The following is a 23,760-nucleotide window of genomic DNA, read 5'->3' on the forward strand; positions in this document are numbered from 1 at the left end:
TGTCAAAACCTGTAAAAATGTACACTTAAAAGGAGTTTTCCTGTATGAAGATTATTCTTCAATAAAACCGACAAAAAAAAAACAAACAAAACTATGGCATCTTAACATTGGCTCAAAGTGTTAAAGCTCAACATTGTTAACTATGATTACTCTGAAAAATTCTAGACATACATACATTCATTTATTTATTTATGGCTGCACTGGGTCTTTGTTGCTGCGTGCGGGCTTTCTCTAGTTGCGGCGAGCGGGGGCTACTCTTCGTTGCGGTGCGAGGGCTTCTCATTGTAGTGGCTTCTCTTGTTGAGGAGCACAGGCTCTAGGCACGTGGGCTCAGTAGTTGTGGCACACTGGCTCAGTAGTTGTGGCTCGAGGGCTCTAGAGCACAGGCTCAGTAGTTGTGGTGCACAGGCTTAGTTGCTCCACGGCATGTGGGATCTTCCCGGACCAGGGCTTGAACCCGTGTCCCCTGCATTGGCAGGCGGATTCTTAACCACTGCACCACCAGGGAAGCCTAGACATTTCTTAACTAGCTAGCATACTGCAAATGTCCTGAACACTGCAAAGAAACAAATCCCATGCTTTTTCCCTCTTTGGGCCTCAAAACATTCCTGTGCAGAAACTGGGCCTAAGTATGTTAGATACAGTGCAGAAGCCACGTGAATGCTGCTTATTGAGACGCTAATAAAGTGAGTCTTGTTTGCTGGACAGCTGTTGCTCCATTGTCTTTTGTCATACACAAAAATAGAGAGGTGTTATGCTTATGGAATGTGACCTTCTCATTGGATAGCTGTTACATCACGCCCGGAAACACTGCCAGAGAAATCCATTTTCACCGTGGGCCACACGGAAGACAGTACAAAAACAAAACAACTATGAAAGATCCCAAAACTTGCATTAAATGAACTGTGCTACTCCTTAAAATCAGATCATTTATAAGAAGTATTTCTCAATACTTAATATTGCTGAGTTTATTTTTATGAATAATGTTTTGTCTCATTTTATTATCCTTAGTATGTAACTTCAACAGAATATTTTTCAGAGTCCAAGTAACTGTTATTCTTCCAAAGACATTTTCTTTGAGCGCTCCATGATGACTAATTCTATATAATTATGAGAGTAATTCCTTTATTTTTTGTGTGATCAAATGCCTATCTAGGTACTTTGCCATTTTACAGTTTGGTCATTTATAAACCATTTTCATTTGAACAAGGGTTTTCAGATTCTTTTAATCATTATTCACAGTGAGAAATACATTTCACATTGCGACCCAGTACACAGATCCACGTATATATGTACACGCAACACTGAAGTTTGACAAAGCAGGACTTAACGTTACCTCATAAGATGCTATTATTTTCCCTTTTTTTGTTGTCTTTAAAATGCTGGCAAACACCACATAATTCATACCGTGAGCCGCAATTTTTGAAATCATTGCACCAGGAGATGAAAAACAAATACAATGTCTCTGCATGTTTTGAACAAAGGCTTTCAAATTTTCATTTAATTGTTTGTTTTTAAACATATGAGTCCAAGGCTGACTCACAACTCCCCACACTCTGCTCCTTCTCACTGAGGGTTCCTAGGCCTGGTGAGCAGGAAAGACAGAAGGGACCTTCAGAAACCAAGCTCCTCCCCACTCCCACCCACCATTAGATGTGGGCGGGAAGGTCTTGGCCTTCTAGGCCTACAAATATTCAGAGCCTTGCTTTCCTTCCTTTTCCATTTACCCTCACTGTTATTCCTTAACCTCTACACACACACACACACACAGACACACAGTGAAGTGAAATAAAATTCAAGTGGGTGGAAAAAGAGTTACAATACAGAGGAGAGTAAAAGTTTTTCCTAAACATCTCAGGATTTCAGTTATGCCTGCTCTGCATACTTCCCAGACCACAGACACCTAAACAAGTTTAAAACACTGAACTGGCATGTAAATCCCACTCACAAAATATTTCCAACTCCTAATAATTTTGAGTTTTTAAACCGCTACTCAATATTCTACTATTCCACACCGAAACTACTGGGTATGAATGATCATAAGATAATTAGAGAGAAATTCTATATGAAGATTGGAACACTTACTTTTAAGGACTCCCACAGGGGAAACTGGACCAATGAGAAAGGAATCTGAAGAGAAAAAAAAAAAAAAATCAAACAAATTAGGCAGGAAAGATCAGTTTGCTTAGCATGACTATATGAACCTATAATTGTTATTTAGAAACATTATTTCATTTTAACTTTATGTACATAATAAAGCTACCATTAAACAAATTTATAAGTACAGGATGCATAGTTTTTCGAAAAAGAGTTAAACGGTAACTGCCTGCAAAATCTACTAATTTTCTGAGCCCAAGGGACATAAAATGATGCCCTCTTGAAACTGAAAGAGAAGCACAATAGGAAGAGTGTCTGGCTGCTTAAAGAAATGAGAAAGTAAGTATCTTCCATCACAGGTAATAAGACTTTAAAGATGTGACATTTTCCTGCTTAAGAGTTTGAGCTGTCTGCTCCTCAGCGGGCCACGTGTCAGGGATGAAAAGAGAAGCGGGGAGGGGGAGAGAGAGTGCGGGGGGGTGCACAGGAAGGGGGTAGTGCAGGAAAGGAGGGGAAGGGGAGGAAAGGAGAAAGGGAAGAGCGGAAACGGGGAGGAGGGGGGAGGGAAGGAAAGGAGAGGGAGGGGGAGGGAGAGGAGTGAGGAAGGACAGAGGGGACAAGGCAGGTGGATGGGAGGAGAGAAAGAAGAGGGAGCAGACCGAGCCACTTGCAGGAGGAAGCTGAGAAGCAAGGTCTGGGGACACAACATGGGCGTGGGAAGGAAGGAACGGCTTCTCAGTGTGGAGGAGTGAGGGCTCTAAACAGACAGGGGCACAGTTGGGCCTGAAAGCCTGATTTAGTCTCAAGCTTGGTCAGGGAGAAGAGTCATCTCTAGCAGTGAAGACAATCAGCATACTTCGACTAAGGATTTACAGTTAACTGTAGAGCAATAAGCTGGAATTGTTACCAAGCACTTTCCACAGGCCAGGCACTGTGCCAATCGGCACTTCATAGTTCTTATTTCACTGAATCCTCACAACAACCCTGTAAGATGGGTATTATTACCATCCCCATTTTACAGATCAAGAAATGGAGGTTCAGAGATGCTGTTTAACTTGCCTAAAACACACAGGAAGTAAAAAGCCCAGACAGTCTGACTACAGGCCCCTGTCTGACTCCTACTCTGCCTAAAAGACATCTTATTGGATTTACCTGCATATAAATTCACCCCCAGTATAATCTATGTGCTTTTAATTTAACTTTCTAAAATTCTAAAATAGAACCCCACCCTCCATATGTCCTAAAATAAAAATACCTGAACTCCAGGGGACCCTACCCACTAGCCTAGGTAATATGCACACACTATCCACTGGGCCTACATAAGGGATGATGCTGCTTAAGCAGGTCGTGGCCCCAGTATAGTTGCTCTGTATCCAGTTCAGTTGTAAGTGAAAAGTAAATGTGGACTTTGATCAATAACAATATGCAGAGGGGTATGTGAGTGTGTGTGTGTGTGTGTGTGTGTGTGTGTCAGAGACCACAATGTTGAAGGGATTAATGGGTATTTACCTTCCCATGAATTAAGAACACTAAATTACTTCCAAAATATTTATATTTAATCAGAAATTAAGAGTCTAGCATCATCTGTCTTATTCTGCTGGAAGAAATGATGGCCCTGGGCTTGACAGTGGTCACAGAAAGAAAAATCTGCCTTCCTTCCATTCAGGCAGCAAATGGCAGTGAGAGAGGAAAAAAAAAAAAAAAATCAATGTCAATAAACTAGTTTAAGTTGACAAACTAAAAATCTCACGGAATTCTGTCATCTTTATAAATAAGCAAGCACCCCATCCTGTACATCAAAGTTCCATAACAGGAGACAAATTTAGTTGAGCTTTTTTGTCACCAAAACATGAAAGCATCTGACACTGTCCATTCTGACACTAAAATGTTGTATTTTCAATTAAATTATCAAAACCCAAAAGACTGACTGTAGTTTTCATTTCTTTTTTTGGCTGCGCTGCACGCTTGTGGGATCTTAGTTCCCCAACCAGGGATCAAACCTGGGACCCCTGCAGTGGAAGTGATGAGTCCTAACCACTGGACCGCCATTTTTTGAAAAGTATAATATGTAATAAAATACCAAAGAGGACTAAGGGTTAGTGGGATTAGAGATGACTTTAATTTTCTTCTTTGTACTCTCTCCTTCCAACTATAAATATGTCACATTTTAACAAGAATGTAAATATTTCACATTTTTTAACATCTTTATTGGAGTATAAATGCTTTACATTGCTGTGTTAGTTTCTGCTGTATAACAAAGTGAATCAGCTATACATATACTTATATCCCCATATCCCCTCCTTCTTGCATCTCCCTCTCACCCTCCCTACCCCACCCCTCTAGGTGGTCACAAAGCACCAAGCTGATCTCCCTGTGCTATGCGGCTGCTTCCCACTAGCTATTTTATATTTGGTAGCGTATATATGTCAATGCCACTCTCTCACTTCATCCCAGCTTACCCTTCCTCCTCCCCGTGTCCTTAAGTCCATTCTCTACATCTGCGTCTTTATTCCTGTCCTGCCCCTAGGTTCTTCATGATTTTTTTTTTTTTAGATTCCATATATATGTGTTAGCATACAGTATCTGTTTTTCTCTTTCAGACTTACTTCACTCTGTATGACAGACTCTAGGTCCATCTACCTCACTACAAATAACTCAATTTCATTTCTTTTTATGGTTGAGTAATATTCCATTGTATATATGTGCCACATCTTCTTTATCCATTCATCTCTTGATGGACACTTAGGTTGCTTCCACGTCCTGGCTATTGTAAACAGTGCTGCAATGAACATTGTGGTGCGTGACTCTTTTTGAATTATGGTTTTCTCAGGGTATATGCCGAGTAGTGGGATTGCTGGGTCATATGGTAGTTCTATTTTTAGTTTTTTAAGGAACCTCCATACTGTTTTCCATAGTGGCTGTATCAATTTACATTCCCACCAACAGTGCAAGAGGGTTCCCTTTTCTCTACACCCTTTCCAGCATGTTTTGTTTGTAGATTTTTTGATGATGGCCATTCTGACCGGTGTGAGGTGATATCTCACTGTAGTTTTGATTTGCATTTCTCTAATGATTAGTGGTGTTGAGCATCCTTTCATGTGTTTGTTGGCAATCTGTATATCTTCTTTTGAGAAATATCTATTTAGGTTTTCTGCCCATTTTTGGATTGGGTTGTTTTTTTGATATTGAGCTGCATGAGCTGCCTGTCTATTTTGGAGATTAATCCTTTGTTGGTTGCTTCGTTTGCAAATATTTTCTCCCATTCTGAGGGTTGTCTTTTCGTCTTGTTTATGGTTTCCTTTGCTGTGCAGAAGCTTTTAAGTTTCATTAGGTCCCATTTGTTTATTTTTGTTTTTATTTCCATTTCTCTAGGAGGTGGGTCAAAAAGGATCTTGCTGTGATTTATGTCACAGAGTGTTCTGCCTATGTTTTCCTCTAAGAGTTTTATAGTGTCTGGCCATACATTTAAGTCTTTAATCCATTTTGAGTTTATTTTTATGTATGGTGTTAGGGAGTGTTCTAGTTTCATTCTTTTACATGTAGCTGCCCAGATTTCCGAGCACCACTTACTGAAGAGGCTGTCTTTTCTCCATTGTATATTCTTGCCTCCTTTATCAAAGATAAGGTGACCATATGTGCATGGGTTTCTCTCTGGGCTTTCTATCCTGTTCCATTGATCTATATTTCTGTTTTCGTGCCAGTACCATACTGTCTTGATTACTGTAGCTTTGTAGTATAGTCTGAAGTCAGGGAGCCTGATTCCTCCAGCTCCATTTTTCGTTCTCCAGATTGCTTTGGCTATTCAGGGTCTTTCATGTTTCCATACAAATTGTGCAATTTTTTGTTCTAGTTTTGTGAAAAACGCCATTGGTAGTTTGATAGGGATCACATTGAATCTGTAGATTGCTTTGAGCAGTATAGTCATTTTCACAATGTTGATTCTTCCAATCCAAGAACGTGGTATATCTCTCCATCTGTTTGTGTCGTCTTTAATTTCTTTCATCAGTGTCTTATAGTTTTCTGCATACAGGTCTTTTGTCTCCCTAGGTAGGTTTATTCCCAGGTATTTTATTCTTTTTGTTACAATGGTAAATGGGAGTGTTTCCTTGATTTCTCTTTCTGATTTTTCATCGTTAGTGTATAGGAATGCAAGAGATTTCTGTGCATTAATTTCGTATCCTGCTACTTTACCAAAGTCGTTGATTAGCTCTAGTAGTTTTCTGGTAGCATCTTTAGGATTGTCTATGTATAGTATCATGTCACCTGCAAATAGTGACAGTTTTACTTCTTCTTTTCCAATTTGGATTCCTTTTATTTCTTTTTCTTCTCTGATTGCTGTGGCTAAAACTTCCAAAACTATGTTGAATAATAGTGGTGAGAGTGGGCAACCTTGTCTTGCTCCTGATCTTAGTGGAAATGGTTTCAGTTTTTCACCATTGAGAACAATGTTGGCTGTGGGTTTGTCATATACGGTCTTTATTATGTTGAGGCAAATTCCCTCCATGCCTACCTTCTGGAGAGTTTTTATCATAAATGGGTACTGAATTTTGTCAAAAGCTATTTCTGCATCTATTGAGATTATCACATGGTTTTTATACTTCAATTTGTTAATATGGTGTATCACATTGATCGATTTGCATATACTGAAGAATCCCTGCATTCCTGGGATAAATCCTACTTGATCACGGTGTAATTATATCTTTTAATGTGTTGTTGGATTCTGTTTGCTAGTATTTTGCTGAGGATTTTTGCATGTATGTTCATCACTGATACTGGCCTGCAGTTTTCTTTTTTTGTGACATCTTTGTCTGGTTTTGGTATCAGGGTGATGGTGGCCTCATAGAATGAGTTTGGGAGTGTTCCTCCCTTTGCTATATTTTGGAAGAGTTTGAAAAGAATAGGTGTTAGATCGTCTCTAAATGTTTGATAGAATTCACCTGTGAAGCTGTCTAGTCCTGGGCTTATATTTCACATTCGTAAGATGAAAAAAGGTCTTATAACTTACTGTAATAAGGCCTGTAACTTATAACTTATTATAACTTACTGAATGTTAGCCTTCTTCACTTCTTCATTAAAATAACCCATAAAACTGAATTGTAGTATGTTATTGGCACTTTTTTGGTACTTAATAAATAATACCAGATTTTGAATCCTGTAGATGGACATTTTGCCCATTTTCCTCTATTAAAAGCTATTCATTAAATTGTTCCTTCAATTTAAAGAAGTAATTTTTAAAATCACACATTTGAAATGGCCAAAACTGTTCTATTGGGTATTTATTTTAAAAAGTGAGCCGACAGTAAATCCCAACTTCACTCTAAAACAAGATTAATTGACAGTCTCAGGTAATTAAATGTGCTGTAAAAGCTTGAATACTTAAATATATTTCTGGCTTCTGGTAATGAAATATCCCTCATAAGATAAACTCCTGATGTGTAAAAATGTTTCAAACATTCTTCAAGTCAAAATCTTACTGAATGCCTTGTCATTTACAATATGAAGACATAATGAAAATGTGTTCCACTCATGTGACAGTAGTACTGCCAGCAAATATGGCTCCACGGCTAAAACAAATTCTTCTCCCAACTTCTACAGAACATGGGCCGGTCAGAAGGCAAGTTCCCTCCCCATGTCTGGTTTGGAGTTTCAAAACAGTGATGTTTCTTCAAAACGTGGAATTTTAAACCCCATACAGATGTAAGCTGTTATTCTAAAATGTTTTATAGATGAATGAAATGAATAGCTGCACTCAGAGGTCTTATATTCCAAAACACGACATACCCATTTTATTGCACCAAAAGTTACAAAATGGCTCACTGTTGTGACCTTTTTAATGCCTCCATTTAAGATGTTTTGTTTGAATAAGGTTGTTAAGACCCAGGGCCCTAACAAGTGAGCAACAGTAAACTCAGCTACCATCAAAGAGGCAGATGTAGAGGGGAAAAAACCTGCTAAAATTCAACATGGATTCCACTAGTAATAAACATAGCAATAATTCCATACGAGAGTGCATGTGAAGTAGAGAAAGTGAAAGCTGAGTGGTGAACAGGCGAAGGAAGTGTTGGGCATTACTAATGAAATAAAGAAGATACAAAATTACATTATGAGCACGCTTTACCTATTACCAAGTGTTTGGACTAGATTATCCTTGAAGCCAATCAATGCTTATAATCCTATGATCTTAAAATAAATGCCTATAACCTTACAGTCCTTTAACAAATAATAATGTGATATATAATATAACTGAAGGGATATGAAGATATGGTTTCTAAGGTATCATTTAGCTCTAGAATTCTATGGCTCAATGGACAGATCAAATTAGAATACCAATACGTTTTAAAAAAATAAGACTTGATCATAAGCTGCAAAGAACACAATGGATCCTACAAGTAATGAAAAGAGGAGTCTCCTTTCTGTTGCAAGACAGTGTCCGAATTTCTGTGCTTGATTTCGGGTTTTCCATTCTAGTGCTGCAAAGACAACAAAGCCAGTTCTCCTGTTAAATACTTTGAGCCTTTTTCCATCCAAGCCCAGTGGTAACCAAGGACAAGTGAATTTGAAGACCTGCAAACATTTTGCCCCAAAGTGCCTACTATTCTTTAAAAAAGAAAAAAAAAAGAAAAAGGTGAGACCCATTCAAATCTGGTCTGCTGCCATCTGACATACCAGGAAAGCATTCTAATAATAAATATTGATTTTTAAATTTAACAACTATAATTCATTGACAGGCACTGTACAAAGAGAGCAGAATGTATACCTAATAAAGGAAAGTAACCTAAAAGTAGAAAAAATTTAAAGTGACTCACTCCTCAGGTTTATAAACCATACTAAAATTCCAAAAGCATCTTTCCAAAGAAAGCACTAAATGGACACAAGAGTATCAAAATAAAATAGGGAAGGAGATGAGTGTGAGCAGTTTGATTCTCAAGTAAGATTAGATCTCAGAGGCAGGAGCACTGAGAGTATCAAAAATTCTACAAAGAAATAGTAAGCAAAACAGGATGGTAGTGGCACCAACACAGACATACAGACAATGGAACAGAATGAAGAGCCCAGAAATAAATCCTTGCATATATGTTCAAATGATCTTTGACAAGAGTGCGAAGACCACTCAATGGGGAAAGGACAATTTCTTCAACTAGCAGTGTTAGGAAAATGTATATTCACATGCAAAGGAATCAAGTTGGACCCTTACATTACACTATATACAAAAAATTAACTCCAAATGAATCAAAGATCTAAATGTAAGACCCAAAACCATAAAACTCTTAGAAGAGGGGAAAACCTTCATGATATTAGATTCGGCAATGATTTATTGGATATTACACCAATCCACAGGCAAAACTAGACAAATGGGACTACATTAAATTTTCAAACTTTGCATCAAAGGACAAGATCAACAGATTGAAAAGGCAACCTATGGAATGGGAGAAAATATTTGCAAATCATCAATCTGATAAAGAGTTAATATTCAGAATACATAAACAACTTCTACAACTCAACAGTAACACAAAATCCTATTTTTCAAACGGGCAAAGGATCTGAATAGACATTTCTCCCCAAAAGATATACAAATAGCCAACACGCACATGAAAAGATGCCCAACATTACTAATTATTAGGGAAAGCAAATCAAAACCAAAATGAGATATCACTCATTATGAAACTACTATGAAAGAAAGAGAAAGAGAGGCAAAGAGAGAGGGAAAGAGGAAAGGAAGGAAGGAAGGAAGGGAGGGAGGGAGGGAGGGAGGAAGGAAACAAGTATGGACAAGGATGTGGAGAAACTGGAACCCCGTCCTGTATTGGTGAGAATGTAAAATGGAGTAGCCACTTGGAAAACAGTACGGCAGTTCCTCAAAATATTAAAAATAGAATTACCATGTGATTCAGCAATTCTACTTCTGGGTATATACAGTAAAGAATTGAAAGCAAGGTCTCAGAGAGAGATCTGTACATTTATTTTCATAGTAGCATTATTCAGAATAGCCAAAAGGTGGAAGCAACCCAAGTGTCCACTTATGGATGAAAGGATACACAAAATATGGGATATACATACAACAAAATACTATTCAGCCTTAAAAAGAAGGTAATTCTGGGCTTCCCTGGTGGCGCAGCGGTTGAGAGTCTGCCTGCCGATGCAGGGGACACGGGTCTGTGCCCCCGTCCGGGAAGATCCCACATGCCACGGAGTGGCTGGGCCCGTGAGCCATGGCCGCTGAGCCTGCGCGTCCGGAGCCTGTGCTCCGCAATGGGAGAGGCCACAGCAGTGAGAGGCCCACATACCGCAAAAAAAAAAAAAAAAAAAAAAAAGAAGGTAATTCTGACATGTTACAGAACAGAGGAACCTGGAGGACATTATGGTAAGTGAGACAAGTCAGTCAGAAAAAGACAAATATTGAAGGATTCCACTTATATGAGGTATTTAGCATAGTGAAATTCATAGGCACACAAAGTAGAATGGTGGCTGCCAGGGGGCGGGGGGTCTGGGTTAAGATGGGAAAGAGGAGTTGTTGTTTAATGATTATTACACAAGTTTAAGAGTTTCAGGTTTGCAAAATGAAAAGTGTTTTGAAGACAACTGTACAACAATGTAAAAACATTTAACTGAATTGTACACTTCAAAATGGTTAAAATGGTATGTATTATGTATATTTTATCAAAATTTTTAAATTAAAAATTTTTTAAAGATATTGTTACTAAAAAGACAAGCCACAGACTAAAAGAAAATATTCACAAGACACATATCTGAAAAAAGGACTTCTATTCAGAATAAAGGACTTTCAAAACTCAATCATAGAAAGAAAGAAAAACAAATAACCCAATTTTTAAAATGCACAAAAGACTTGAACAAGCACTTCACAAAGAAAATTACACAAATCACTAATGTAAGCACAAAAAAGATATTCAACATCATTAGTCATCAGGGAAGTGTTAATTAAAACACACTGAGAAAACAATCTGGTGTTTCCCCCCAAAGTTAAACATACAACTTGGCAATTCCACTCTTAGGTATACGGCCAAAACCAGGGACTCAAACAGATACCTGTACACCAATCTTCATTTCAGCATTACTGACAACACAAATAACCCAAGTGTTCATCAACAAATAAATAAATGGATAAACAAAATGTGGTCTGTCCCTGCAGTGGAGTATTATTCAGTCATAAAAAGGAATGAAGTTCTGATATATGTATGCTACAATATGGATGAACCCTGAAAACATCATGCTATGTGAAAAAGCCAGATACAAAAGGACAAATATTCTATGATTCCATTTACATGAAATAGCTAGAATAGGCAAACTTAGACAAAAACTAGATTAAAAGTTATGGGGCTCAGGAAAGAGGAGAGTAGGGAGTGATTGGTTTATGAGTACAGAGTTTCTGTTTGCAATGATGAAAAAGTTGGGGAGTAGACTGTACTGATGATTGCACCACATTGTCAATTATACTGCAGTGTACACCTCAAGTGGTTAAACTAGCAAATTTCATGTGATATCTATTTTACCACAATTTAAAAACTATTTTTTAAAAAGCACACATTGAGATGCCATTATACAACCACTAAACTGGCTGAAACAAAAAAGACTGACAAAACCAAATAATCGTAGGGGTGTGGAGCAACCACAACTCTCAGATTTTGACAATGGGAACTTAAAATGGAACAATCACTTTCTAAAGGGGTTTGCTAAGTTTTTATTTGATCCAGAAATTCCACTCCTAGGTACTTATTCAAGAGCAATGACAATATATGTCCACAATAAGATTTGTACGTGAATGTCAAAGCAGCCTTAATCACAATCGTTAATGTCCATCAACAGAAGAAAAGCTATACAAATTGTGGTATATTCATACAATGGAATATTAGGAATAAAGTGGAAAGAACTACTGATACATGCTGTAACACTGATGATTCTCACACACACCATATCAAGTAAAAGAAGCCAGACACAAAAAGGATTTATACTACAAGACTCTATTTATAGAAAGTTCAAGGAAAAGGCAAAACTAACCTGAGTGGGCAGAGTAACTGGGATGGGATATCAGAAAACATTCTAGAGATATGGAAATATTCAATATTATATCAGGGGTGTGGATTACATGAGCATATCCATTCTTCAAAAGTGTACATCTATGGGCTTCCCTGGTGGCGCAGTGGTTGAGAGTCCGCCTGCCGAAGCAGGGGACGCGGGTTCGTGCCCCGGTCTGGGAAGATCCCACATGCTGCAGAGCGGCTGGGCCCGTGAGCCATGGCCACTGAGCCTGCGCGTCCGGAGCCTGTGCTCCGCAATGGGAGAGGCCACAGCAGTGAGAGACCCACATACCGCAAAAAAAAAAAAAAAAAAAAGTGTACATCTATGATGTGTGCATGTCAACGCAGACAAACTGTTATCTACAAATATATGAAAAATACAGTGGTAATCACAGTGAAGAGTGGGTAGAGATATAGATGAATAAAAATGACAGAATACCAATAACTGTCAAAGCTTGGTGATGAGCACTTTGGGGTTTGTTATACTATTCGTTTACCTTGTATATGATTTAAATTTTTCTTAAGTTAAAAAAAAAAGTGTGCAAGTAAAGCACGATTATTAAAATTCATATACAGAAGCCTAGAACTAAAGGTCAAAGCGGGCTTCCTATCTCCAGTTAACCAAAGTTAAGTGACACTAATAGTTTAGGATGTATTAATACGTGTCTTGGCATATTTCTCCTTGGATTTATTCTGTATGGGACTCTCTGTGCCTCCTGGACTTGATTAACTATTTCCTTTCCCATATCAGGGAATTTTTCAACTATAATCTCTTCAAATATTCTCATTTATCTCAACATACTTAGGTTTAGTTTTGTTTTTTTCTTTCAATTAAACGTTAGTATACATACAGTTCCAAAATTTAAAAGTTTCCCTAAACAATGTCTAGTGATATTTCCATGTTGATCAATATAGATCTGTCATTTCTGACCATTGCATAGTATTTTATAACATTTAACTATCCCTTAATAGTTGATGTCCAATTTCATCCCTCATAAAACACTATTTTTGTTTAATCAATCATTCTGATACGTAGGAGATTCTAGATATATCATACAGATAGTAAATACATAATTTCTAAACATACCTAATAACAACGTGGAAGGCTAATGCCCAACATTAACCCTTCATCAGCATAATCATCCTTATAAATGCCCAGTATTAATATTCAGGAATATCAGAGCCCAAAGTTATCTTCCTTTAGGTATCATTTAACAGATCAATCAAAATAAAAATCACAGTATCACATTGGCTTTCACATATCTAGTGAATAATTCTAACACATCATTCAACATCAACTGACTCTGAGCAAATGTTTAATACTTGCATTAAGATTTAATCCTGCTTCCAGGGGTCTGTAAACAATTACTTATGCAGTAGAATTATGCTATCAAGAATTACCAATATATGTCTGACTTACAGAATATAAATATAAGGTCACAAGTATACACAAGTTGTGCCCTATCTTAAAAAAAAAAAAAGAACTATTTTTGTTAGCTGGGATTCTTAAGAAATAAAATTAGAAATACTTTTTAAAGTTTTCCATTTAATTCAAGAAAGTTAAATAAAATCTATCTTTATATAAATATACACACATACACATATACACTGATTCCTTTCCATTTATTTTCCTGGCTTCTTTAATGAACTATGGATCACCCCACAATTCTTATGATAATCATTCAGCAATTGGGACGATTCTTATTAATGAAACCTGAATTTTCTTTTTGAGTATACAAAGCAAAGAAGTTCATTTTCAGTTCTTCAGAGTCACTTCCAACATGTTAGGCAGTGTTGATTTAAGTCTTTTAAGGAAACAGCCAAAGAGTAATTGAAGGAGGTGCCTGAGACTCAGAATTTCAAAACCAGAATTCCTGTCAAGAGGTGAGGACTCTGGCACAGGGTCAGGAAACAGATGTTCTCAGTTAGCATTTGCAGGCAACTTTAATCCCTTACAAAATATAATCAGGTTGTTCTTAAGATGTTTTTCTGCAGCTGAGAATGGCTTTAGCAAGTAGAGTTCAGCTGTCTCTCCCACCTACCACTCCCTCCTTCCGTTCCAGCAGCCCAGTTAGCTCGTGACTCAGAAAGCAAAGAAAAATGAGTAACCAATTCCTCAAGAAGTTCTACAATACAGAGTAGACTATTGTATCACCAACTGTCCTTGTTAACTAAGGCACATGCTTATTTATCCAGGTTTTCCTCATTTCTGAAGCAATTTGGTTTTTGGTAATAAAGATGTTCTAACTGATGGCTTCCCAAACTCTAAAAAGTTAAAATAAAATTAGATAAATACGATTTAAAAGACTAGCCAAGAGCAATAAACATCTCACCTAACATTCAAAACATTTGTATAGGTACATCCTTTGGGTATTTAGGCAAAATTACAACTTAAAAAAAATCATGGGGCTTCCCTGGTGGCGCACTGGTTGAGAGTCCACCTGCCAATGCAGGGGACATGGGTTCGTGCCCCGGTCTGGGAAGATCCCACATGCTGTGGAGCGGCTGGGCCTGTGAGCCATGGCCGCTGAGCCTGCGCGTCCCGAGCCTGTGCTCCGCAACGGGAGAAGCCACAACAGTGAGAGGCCCGCGTACCGCAAAAAAAAAAAAAAAAAAATCATGAAAAATAAAAAATTTGTATAGTGGTTAGGCTGTGCAGGTAGCTCACTTGCTCCCTCCATCCCTCCCTCCCACCTACCTTCTTTCCTCTCCCAGCATCACCCTCAACCTCCCCAAAATAATCCAGTGGCAGTAAAAGCAAATTTGAAAGCAGCCCCATTAACATAAAACGACAACCAGGAGCCTCATCACAAGTGGGGCGCTGACAAAGTTACAGTATGGTCAGAAGGAAGAGGGGCTGGGAGAGCAGAAGAAAAGATGGCAGTAGGCTTGATAAGGGCAGGAAGGTACAGGTGTCTTACTTGCTTACTTCTCATTATCTCCCACTGCCTGGCCCAACAGTGCTCAGTAACTATTTACTACATGAGTGAATGGAGGAAAGGCAAAGGAATGGAAGACGAGAAGGCAGGGAAAAAGGCTGGTGGCAGGATTAGGGTAGAACCCAGGTTTTCTGGCTCATAGTCCAATGAATACTCTCTCCACTCATGAACTATTGATCTAAAAGTATTCGCTAGAACAGTGCTTTGAGAGCTGAATGACAAGAAAAAAGAAAAGTGTATATCAATTAAATACAAAAGGGAAAAAATATAAAAATAGATCCCATTCATTATATTTGTTAGTGAAGTCAATAAGAGAGAAATATGTGGGTACATACATACACACACACACACACACACACACACACACACTTATACATCCCAAGAAATAGAAGCTTTGGAAAGCCACTCTATAAATGCTTCTCCAATTATCTCTTATTTATTTATGATAATAGAAAACAGCATTAAAGCCCAGGTGTTGAGAACTATAAATAATCTACTTTGTACAACTGAAGAAAAGCCATGCTTCCAGAAGAATCATTTCCAGTAGAGTTTAAGGCATTAGATAAGTGAGTGTAATAAACTGCCAGAAGACACTGCCCCCGCTTTACTGGTTACCTGTTCTTCAAGTTCAGTTACATGGGTTGAGTACTATTACATAATTTGTCAATACTCTACCACAGGTAATCAGTGTTTGACCATAATTACAACACTAGTTTATGCTTATCAGCCAACTAAGAGATTAGGAGAGGGACTTCCTGGTGATCCAGGGGTTAAGAATCTGCCTGCCAATGCAGCGGACACGGGTTCCATCCCTGGTCCAGGAAGATCCCACATGCCACATGCCTAGAGCCCGTGCTCCGCAACAAGAGAAGCCACTGCAATGAGAAGCCTGCGCACCGCAACGAAGAGTAGCCCCCGCTCGCCACAACTACAGAAAGCCCATGCGCAGCAACGAAGACCCAGCGCAGGCAAAAAAAAAAAAAAGAGAGAGAGAGAGATGAGAGAGAGAGAACAGACTTTAGCATCTGATACAGTTTTTTTTTTAAGATGGGAAAAAACAACATACTAGCTAATAAAAAAAGGAACAAGAAATTAAAGCAGATTTTATCAGTCAGCCTTGCTGCAGTATCAAAACAACCCTCAAATCTCCGGGGCATACAATACACTGTTTTTCCCATTCACATGACATGTCAGCTACAGGGTGGCTGTGGCTGTCCCCAGGCTGTGGCTTTTGCTCCACGTGTCTTCTCGTTCCAAGACCCAATCAGAAGGAACAGACCTTATGAGACATGCCATTCTCAAGGCAAAAGGCAGAAGCTACAGGGCTGATAGAAACTTGTTATGCCTCTTAAAGCTCTGTTCAGAACTAGAACACTGTCATTTCCACACACATTCATGGACCAAAACAAGTCCTAAGGCCAAGCCTGACTATGGGACAGGGAGGCACTGCAGAGCACTTAACCACAGGCAGGGAAACATAACAGATAATCTTACAGGGAAATAAGCAGAACTGAGAACTATGATATAATTTATCCCACAGATCTTCCAACTTCCATGCCTAATGCTTTTCTCCCCATTGTTGGTAAGTCTAGGCAAAAGCACATATCCACAACCATTAAGGGAATGAAAAAATTAAAAATCCAGGCTCAAAGAAGATCCTGGGAATACAATGACATGAACTCACACCCCCCTTTACCCCCACTCCATTTTCAATTTATCTGCTGCAAGAGATATAGTTCTGGAGCCTGCAGACAGCTAAACAAAACTGAAGGCTTGGGTTCCTCAGAGTATAGAGGAGGGAACTGAAAAATGTGTTTTTTTAGTTTCTAGGAGCTGGGCCTAGTGCCTAAGGACTAGCATCTTGGAACTAGCCTAGAACAAGGACTGTAAATTAATGCTTCTAGAAAAAGCCTGGCCCATGGAGAACTTATGGCCCTTGGGAGGGGGTGAGGGTGGGGGTGGGGCATGGGGGCATGTCTCCCGGCTTCATTAGAGGCCAAGACCAAAACTAGACCCTGATGAGCTGACAAGGAAAATATGACAACATGTAAGAAGGTTGAGCATCCAAAGAGACAGTGATCAGTCAAGACAAAGGGAACAAACCCATGGCTAAAAATAGTTGTTTGAAGTGAGAGAAACCAATAGGGGTCAGAAAAATAATACAGGAACTTAGGGAGATTTAACCACACCAGAGAGAAGTCTTCCTGCATTGAAAAACAAGACTTTCCAAATAAACAATACAGTATATTAACTGAAGGAAAGAACGGACTGTGGCAAAGCTCCAAATTTGTGGTCTGGAAGATCAAATGGAAAAAATAGCTCAAAGCGGCAAAACAGAAATCATGGTAGAAAAGATAAGAGACTTGGAAGACAGATTTAATGTGATAAACAGCAGTTCTAGCAGAAGAAAGATGAACCGACAGAGGAGAGGCAATATCAGAACACAACAGAAGAAAATTTTCTTGGACCAAAGAAAGACCTCAATCTGTCGATTTAAAGAGCTCACTTTACTCTAGACACCGATCTAGGCGTAACCTTGTAAATTCCTGAACTATATAAGCTTATATACAAGAATACACAAGCTTGGAGGGAGCAAGAACTTACAGAGGAGACAATTCAGAGAGGCATCAGACTTCTCATATGCAACGTTGGAAGCTACAGCAATAGCTCTAACAGACTACTGAGGGAAAAATGGTAATGCCCAAACACTACACCTGGCAGGTAAAAGAGATGGATGGATACTCAGAAAATGTACCACCCACAAACCTCATATAGGAAAATATCTGTGAAAGAACTCTGACAAAGAACAAACAGATTAGAACAGAGACCTTCTGGGGGAGGACATCAGAGAGAGCAGTGGTAAGAAAAAACTTTGTACTTGCACTTGCTTCCTTTCCCTATATCCAGTTTCATGTATCTGTATCAATTCCGCTGAACCTACTAACCATAAGAAAGACAAATGCTGCCAAGAACAACTGTAAATCTAATTCTAGGAAACCATCAATTATAAGGCACACCTTAATTTCAGAGATGTTAAAATGCAAAAACAAACAAAAAACAAAAACCAACCCTGCTTTTTAGAATTATGAAATATGATAGTTTTATATACAGTTTAGTCCAAATGAGTAATTATTAACTGTTCAGCAGCATGTAATAAATTCTAAATCAGAGTTCTTGACACAAATATACAGCAAAGCAATATCTAGTAAGCACTGAACTGAAAGTATTCAACTATCTCAGGAAAATCTAGGAGGTGAGAGAGAGACTAAAAATAGGAGTAAAAGTATCCTAAAGATCTCAGCTAGGTATGGAGTAGAGTGAAATATTCTCAAGTTCTCACGTTATTGAGGAGGTGTGGATGGAGGAGGTATAAAAATGAGCCAATCATATTAAAGTCAAGTTGGTGGGGAGAAATCACTAGCATCTCATTTTCAAATAATGGTAAGTAAGTATTTCTAATGATGAGTACAGAAAAGGTAATTATTAATGGGATGGAAATGTGTAGCAATTTTTAAAGTAAAAACAACAACAACAAATGCAGAATAACTTGATCAAACCAGCAAAAATTTAAAAAGGAAACAGAAACCACAAGTTAAACTACATAACAAACAAAGCAAGTTAAAAGAAAAACTATTTATACAACAAGTGAAGAAAGAAAATTATTCCATTAAAAGACCAAGTTATATTCTGTTTAAAATAATACAAAATGATAAAGGAATGCTTAAAATAAAAGCATAGGCACAGGAATTAGTTTTAGAAGGTTAAAATGACTAAATGGTATCTTTTTAAGTGTCCTTAAGTAATGATAAAAGCCATGATTTATGAAGAAGACATCTTATAAACCTATACCCAACCAAAACCTTAGCAGTTAAATGAATAAAAAACAAACTAGGGCTTCCCTGGTGGCGCAGTGGCTGAGAGTCTGCCTGCCGATGCAGGGGACACGGGTTCGTGCCCCGGTCCGGGAAGATCCCACATGCCGCTGAGCAGCTGGGCCCGTGAGCCATGACCGCTGAGCCTATGCGTCCGGAGCCTGTGCTCCGCAACGGGAGAGGCCACAACAGTGAGAGGCCCGCGTACCGCAAAAAAAAAAAAAAAACTAGATAGGGATGCCTGCTGTCAGCAGTATTAGTGAACATTCCTTAATGGGTGTGGGGAACACAGTAAGACATGAAAATACAATAACTGGTAGGAATACGAGAAAAAGAGGGGAGGAAAGGAGAAGGAAAAAGACCTTTTTACTCACATGCCACAGGAAACCCAAGAGTTTCTAGTAAAACAGTTCTAGGTTTAATCAGAAAACTGGGTAATATGGCTGGTAACTGAGAAAATTAAAAAGTCAGTATCTTTTAAAACTATTCTATCAATAAGCTCCTAAAAAGAAAAGGGGGGTAGGGGGCCTCCATTCACAACAGTAACAAAAACTAGAAAATACCTAAGGATAAATTCAAAAAAGGGGCATACGACATATAATATATGAACAGAATTATGAAATTATATCAGAAGACATCAAACAAGGTCTGAAAAAAATGTAGAAATTATACTGTATTCTTGTCAGTTCTCCCAAGCTTAATACATATATTTAATATTCTTTCAGTTATAAAACTATCCTTTAAAAATTGTATACTGATCTTAACATGTATATAGAAGAAAATATACACATGCATAGTCAAGAATATTTTGAAAAAGAAGAGCAAGGGGGAAGCAGAATTCAGGTTCAGATATAAGAATATACTATAAAGCTACTTAAAACAAATAAATACATTATTAGTCTAAAAGTAGATAAAACTATTAACACAACGGAATAGTGAACCAAGTAATAAATTTCAACACATATGAGAATTTAATTTATGAAAAGGTAGAGAAAGGTGCTAGCATAATACACTATGGGCAACTAGAAGAAAACAGAACCCCATCTTACTCCAGGTACAGAATATAAACACTAGACCAAAGATGCTGCTAAAAAACTACTAGAGCTCATCAATGAATTCGGTAAGGTTGCAGGATACAAAATATAAAGAAATCTCTTGCATTTCTATAAACTAACAACAAAAGATCAGAAAGAGAAATTAAGGAAACAATCCCATTTACCATCACATCAAAAAGAATAAAATACCTAGGAATAAGCCCACCTTAGGCACAAGACCTGTACTCTGAAAACTATAAGACACTGATGAAAGAAATCAAAGATGACACAGATGGAAAGATATACCATGTTCTTGGATTGGAAGAATCAATACTGTCAAAATGACTATATTACCCAAGGCAATCTACAGATGCAATGTAATCCCTATCAAATTACCAATGGTATTTTTCACAGAACTAGACCAAAAAATTTAAAAATTTGTATGGAAATGCAAAAGACCCAGAATAGCCAACGCAATCCTGAGGGGGAAAAAAACAAAAAAAACGGAGCTTGAGGAATGAGGTTCCCTAACTTCAGACACAAAACTGGCACACACAAAAAAATATATAGATCAATGGAACAGGACAGAAAGCCCAGAAATAAACACATGCACCTATGGTCAATTTATCTACAACAAAGGAGGCGAGAATATACAATGGAGAAAAGACAGTCTCTTCAATAAGTGGTGCTGGGAAAACTGGACAGCAACATGTAAAAGAATGAAATTCGAACACTCCCTAACACCATACACAAAAATAAACTCCAAATGGATAAAAGACCTAAATATAAGACAGGATACTATAAAACTCTTACAGGAAAACATAGGCAGAACACTCTTTGAGATAAATCACAGCAATATCTTTTTGAATATATCAATTTCCTAGAGTAATGAAAATAAAAACAAAAATAAACAAATGGGACCTAATTAAACTTAAAAACTTTTGCACAGCAAAGGAAACCATAAAGAAAACGAAAAGACAACCCACAAAACAGGGGAAAATATTTGCAAACAAAGTGACCAAGAAGGGATTAATCTCCAAAATATATAAACAGCTCATGCAGCCCAATATCAAAAAAAAAAAAAACAACCCAATCAACAAATGGGCAGAAAACCTAAATAGATATTTCTCCAAATAAGATATACAGACGGCCAAAAGGCACATGAAAAGATGCTCAACAGCGCTAATTATTAGAGAAATGCAAATCAAAACTACAGTGAGGTTTTACCTCACACCAGTCAAAATGGCCATCCTCAAAAAGTCTACAAACAGTAAATGCTGGAGATGGTGTGGAGAAAAGGGAACCTTCCTACACTGCTGGTGGGAATGTAAATTGGTACAACCACTATGGAGAACAGTATGGAGGTTCCTTAAAAAACAAAAAATAGAACTACCATATGATCCAGCAATCCCACTCCTGGGCATATATCCAGAGAAAACCATAATTCAAAAAGCTACACGCACCCCAATGTTCACTGCAGCACTATTTACAATAGCCAAGACATGGAAACAACCTAGATGTCCATCATCAGAGGAATGGATAAAGAAGATGTGGTACATATATACAATGGAATATTATTCAGCCATAAAAAAGAATGAAATAATGCCATTTGCAGCAACACGGATGGACCTAGAGATTAACATACTATGCGAAGTAAGTCAGATAGAGAAAGACAAATATCATATGATATCACTTACATGTGGAATCTAAAAAGATGATAAAAATGAACTTATTTACAAAACAGAAACAGACTCACAGACTTTGAAAACAAACTTACGGTGACCAAAGGGGAAAGGTGGCGGGGGGAGGGAGAAATTAGGAGGTTGGAATAAACATATACACACTACTACATATAAAATAATCAACAAGAACCTACTGTATAGCACAGGGGACTCTACTCAATATTCTGTAGTAAGCTATATGGGAAAAGAATCTGAAAAAGAATGGATATGTGTGTGTATGTGCGTGTGCGTGTGTGGTGGGGTGTTTATATATATATATATATATATATATATATATATAAAACTGAACCACTTTGCTGTACACCTGAAACTAACACAACATTGTAAATCCACTACATCACAATATAAAATAAAAATTAAATTAAAAATTTTTGTTTTGATAAAAACCCTGAGGGGAAAAAAAAAACCTAAGATACCTTAAACCCAGAAGCTACAAATGAGAAGACAGGCATATTTACTACAAAAAACATTTTAAATTTCTATAGCAAACAACAGAAAATGCAAAAGAACAGGCAAAAGATTTAGGGGAAATATTTCCAATATGGAGGACACAGGCTTAATATTCACAAATACAAAGAACTCTTACAAACTGACAAGATGAGCACCCAGGAAAAAAATGGCAAAGGACAAAAAAGAAGCAAATTCACAGAAGAGTAATTCCCAGTGGTCAGTGTAGCCAACAAATAAACAAGACGACAAACTCAGAGAAATGCAAACTGAACTACGAAGGAGGTATCACTGAACATAAACCAGATCTGCAAAATTGATAAGATCTGTTCCTGCTGCAGACAGGAATGCAAGGGAAAGGGTCCTCTCAGACATTCCTTGTGGATGTGTGAATTGCTAGTTTTAAAAGAATACTGTAATATAGAAACAACTATTTAAAAACATATCTTTAGATACATCAAACCCACTCCGAAAAATTCATCCCACAGAAATAAAGCATTTCTGTTCAGGGATGTTTACTGCAACACTACTGTTCATAGTGACTAATGCCTAGAAGCAAACTATGTGAATGCCATTAACAGGGAAAGAGTTGGATTCAGGAAAATAATCCCCTACCAGAAAACAGTAAGCAGCCATTTAAAAGAATGAATCAGAACTCTAATGGCTTACATGAAGGGCCTTCTTTAGCTATTTTTTAAAAGAAAGAAAAACAAAGCATAGAAAAATATGTATCATGTAAGCCATCTTTTATAAAGCGTAAAACACATATGCTTTGAATACATGAAGAAAACATTATAAAATTTAAAAAGAAAAGGTAAAAATTACAAAGATATACCAGGACAGGATGTCTGAGATGTCAGGAAAAGTAGTATGGAATTTATCCTGTGTCACCCTGGAGCCCTAGTGCCTACCACAAACGGTGAACACATTTCAAGCATTCAAAAAATGTTTTAGAGAAAACAGAGAAAGAGAAAAAAAATAAAAAAAGGTTGGCAGTGGAGGGAAAACCAGGGCAGGATTCTACTGCTAGGACAGGAAATTTACAGGATGATGAGCATCTTGTAACGCCAGAAATTAAGAAAATACTCAAAACCAAAAAAACAAAAACAAAGCCCCAACACTCACATTGAACAGGATATGTCAGAGGGACGGAGGAGCCAAGGGAAAGAGTACCCAATAGTTCAAACTAGAACAATTCAAACAGTAAAATAAATATAGTAGTATTGGATTGGAATCCAAAGTATAAAATAAACCTCCAGGAATCATACTAATAAATGACTGAATAAATGATTAAATTAGGGGGAAGAGACAAACCTCTACAGAAGAATTCCAAATAATTCATGTAGATGCCCTGCCCTCAAGAAGGTGGAGCATAAGTCCCTACTCCTTAAGTGTGGGCTGCACACAGTGACTTCCTTCTAAGGAGGACAGTGTGGGAAAGGGACAGAGTAACTTCCCAGTGGAGAAACCCTGTATGTAGACAAGCACTACCTCAGCCAGGTGGTCAAGGTCAACATTAACAGGGATAAGTCAAGTAGGTAGCATGTACCCTAACATCAGTCTAAGCATGAGACAAATCCCAATAGACAGGCATT

At 37.8% G+C, this 23,760-nt stretch overlaps 1 protein-coding gene across 2 annotated transcripts in view; it reads right to left on the minus strand.

Moving 5' to 3' along the window:
* SLC25A26 (solute carrier family 25 member 26) overlaps positions 1 to 23,760 on the minus strand; it is a gene marked incomplete at its 5' end in the record, with an annotated part of 144,234 nt that overhangs the window by 31,232 nt on the left and 89,242 nt on the right. The window contains one exon of one of the 2 annotated variants that reach the window (XM_079713513.1): positions 2,086 to 2,130. The exons of the other annotated variant lie outside the window; for it this stretch is intronic. Coding sequence (XP_079569639.1) covers positions 2,086 to 2,130 — 45 coding nt within the window. The remainder of the gene's footprint in view (positions 1 to 2,085; positions 2,131 to 23,760) is intronic. 2 annotated transcript variants of the gene reach the window in all.

Source organism: Hyperoodon ampullatus (genome assembly GCF_949752795.1).
Source record: "Hyperoodon ampullatus genome assembly, chromosome: 10".
NCBI lineage: Eukaryota > Metazoa > Chordata > Mammalia > Artiodactyla > Ziphiidae > Hyperoodon > Hyperoodon ampullatus.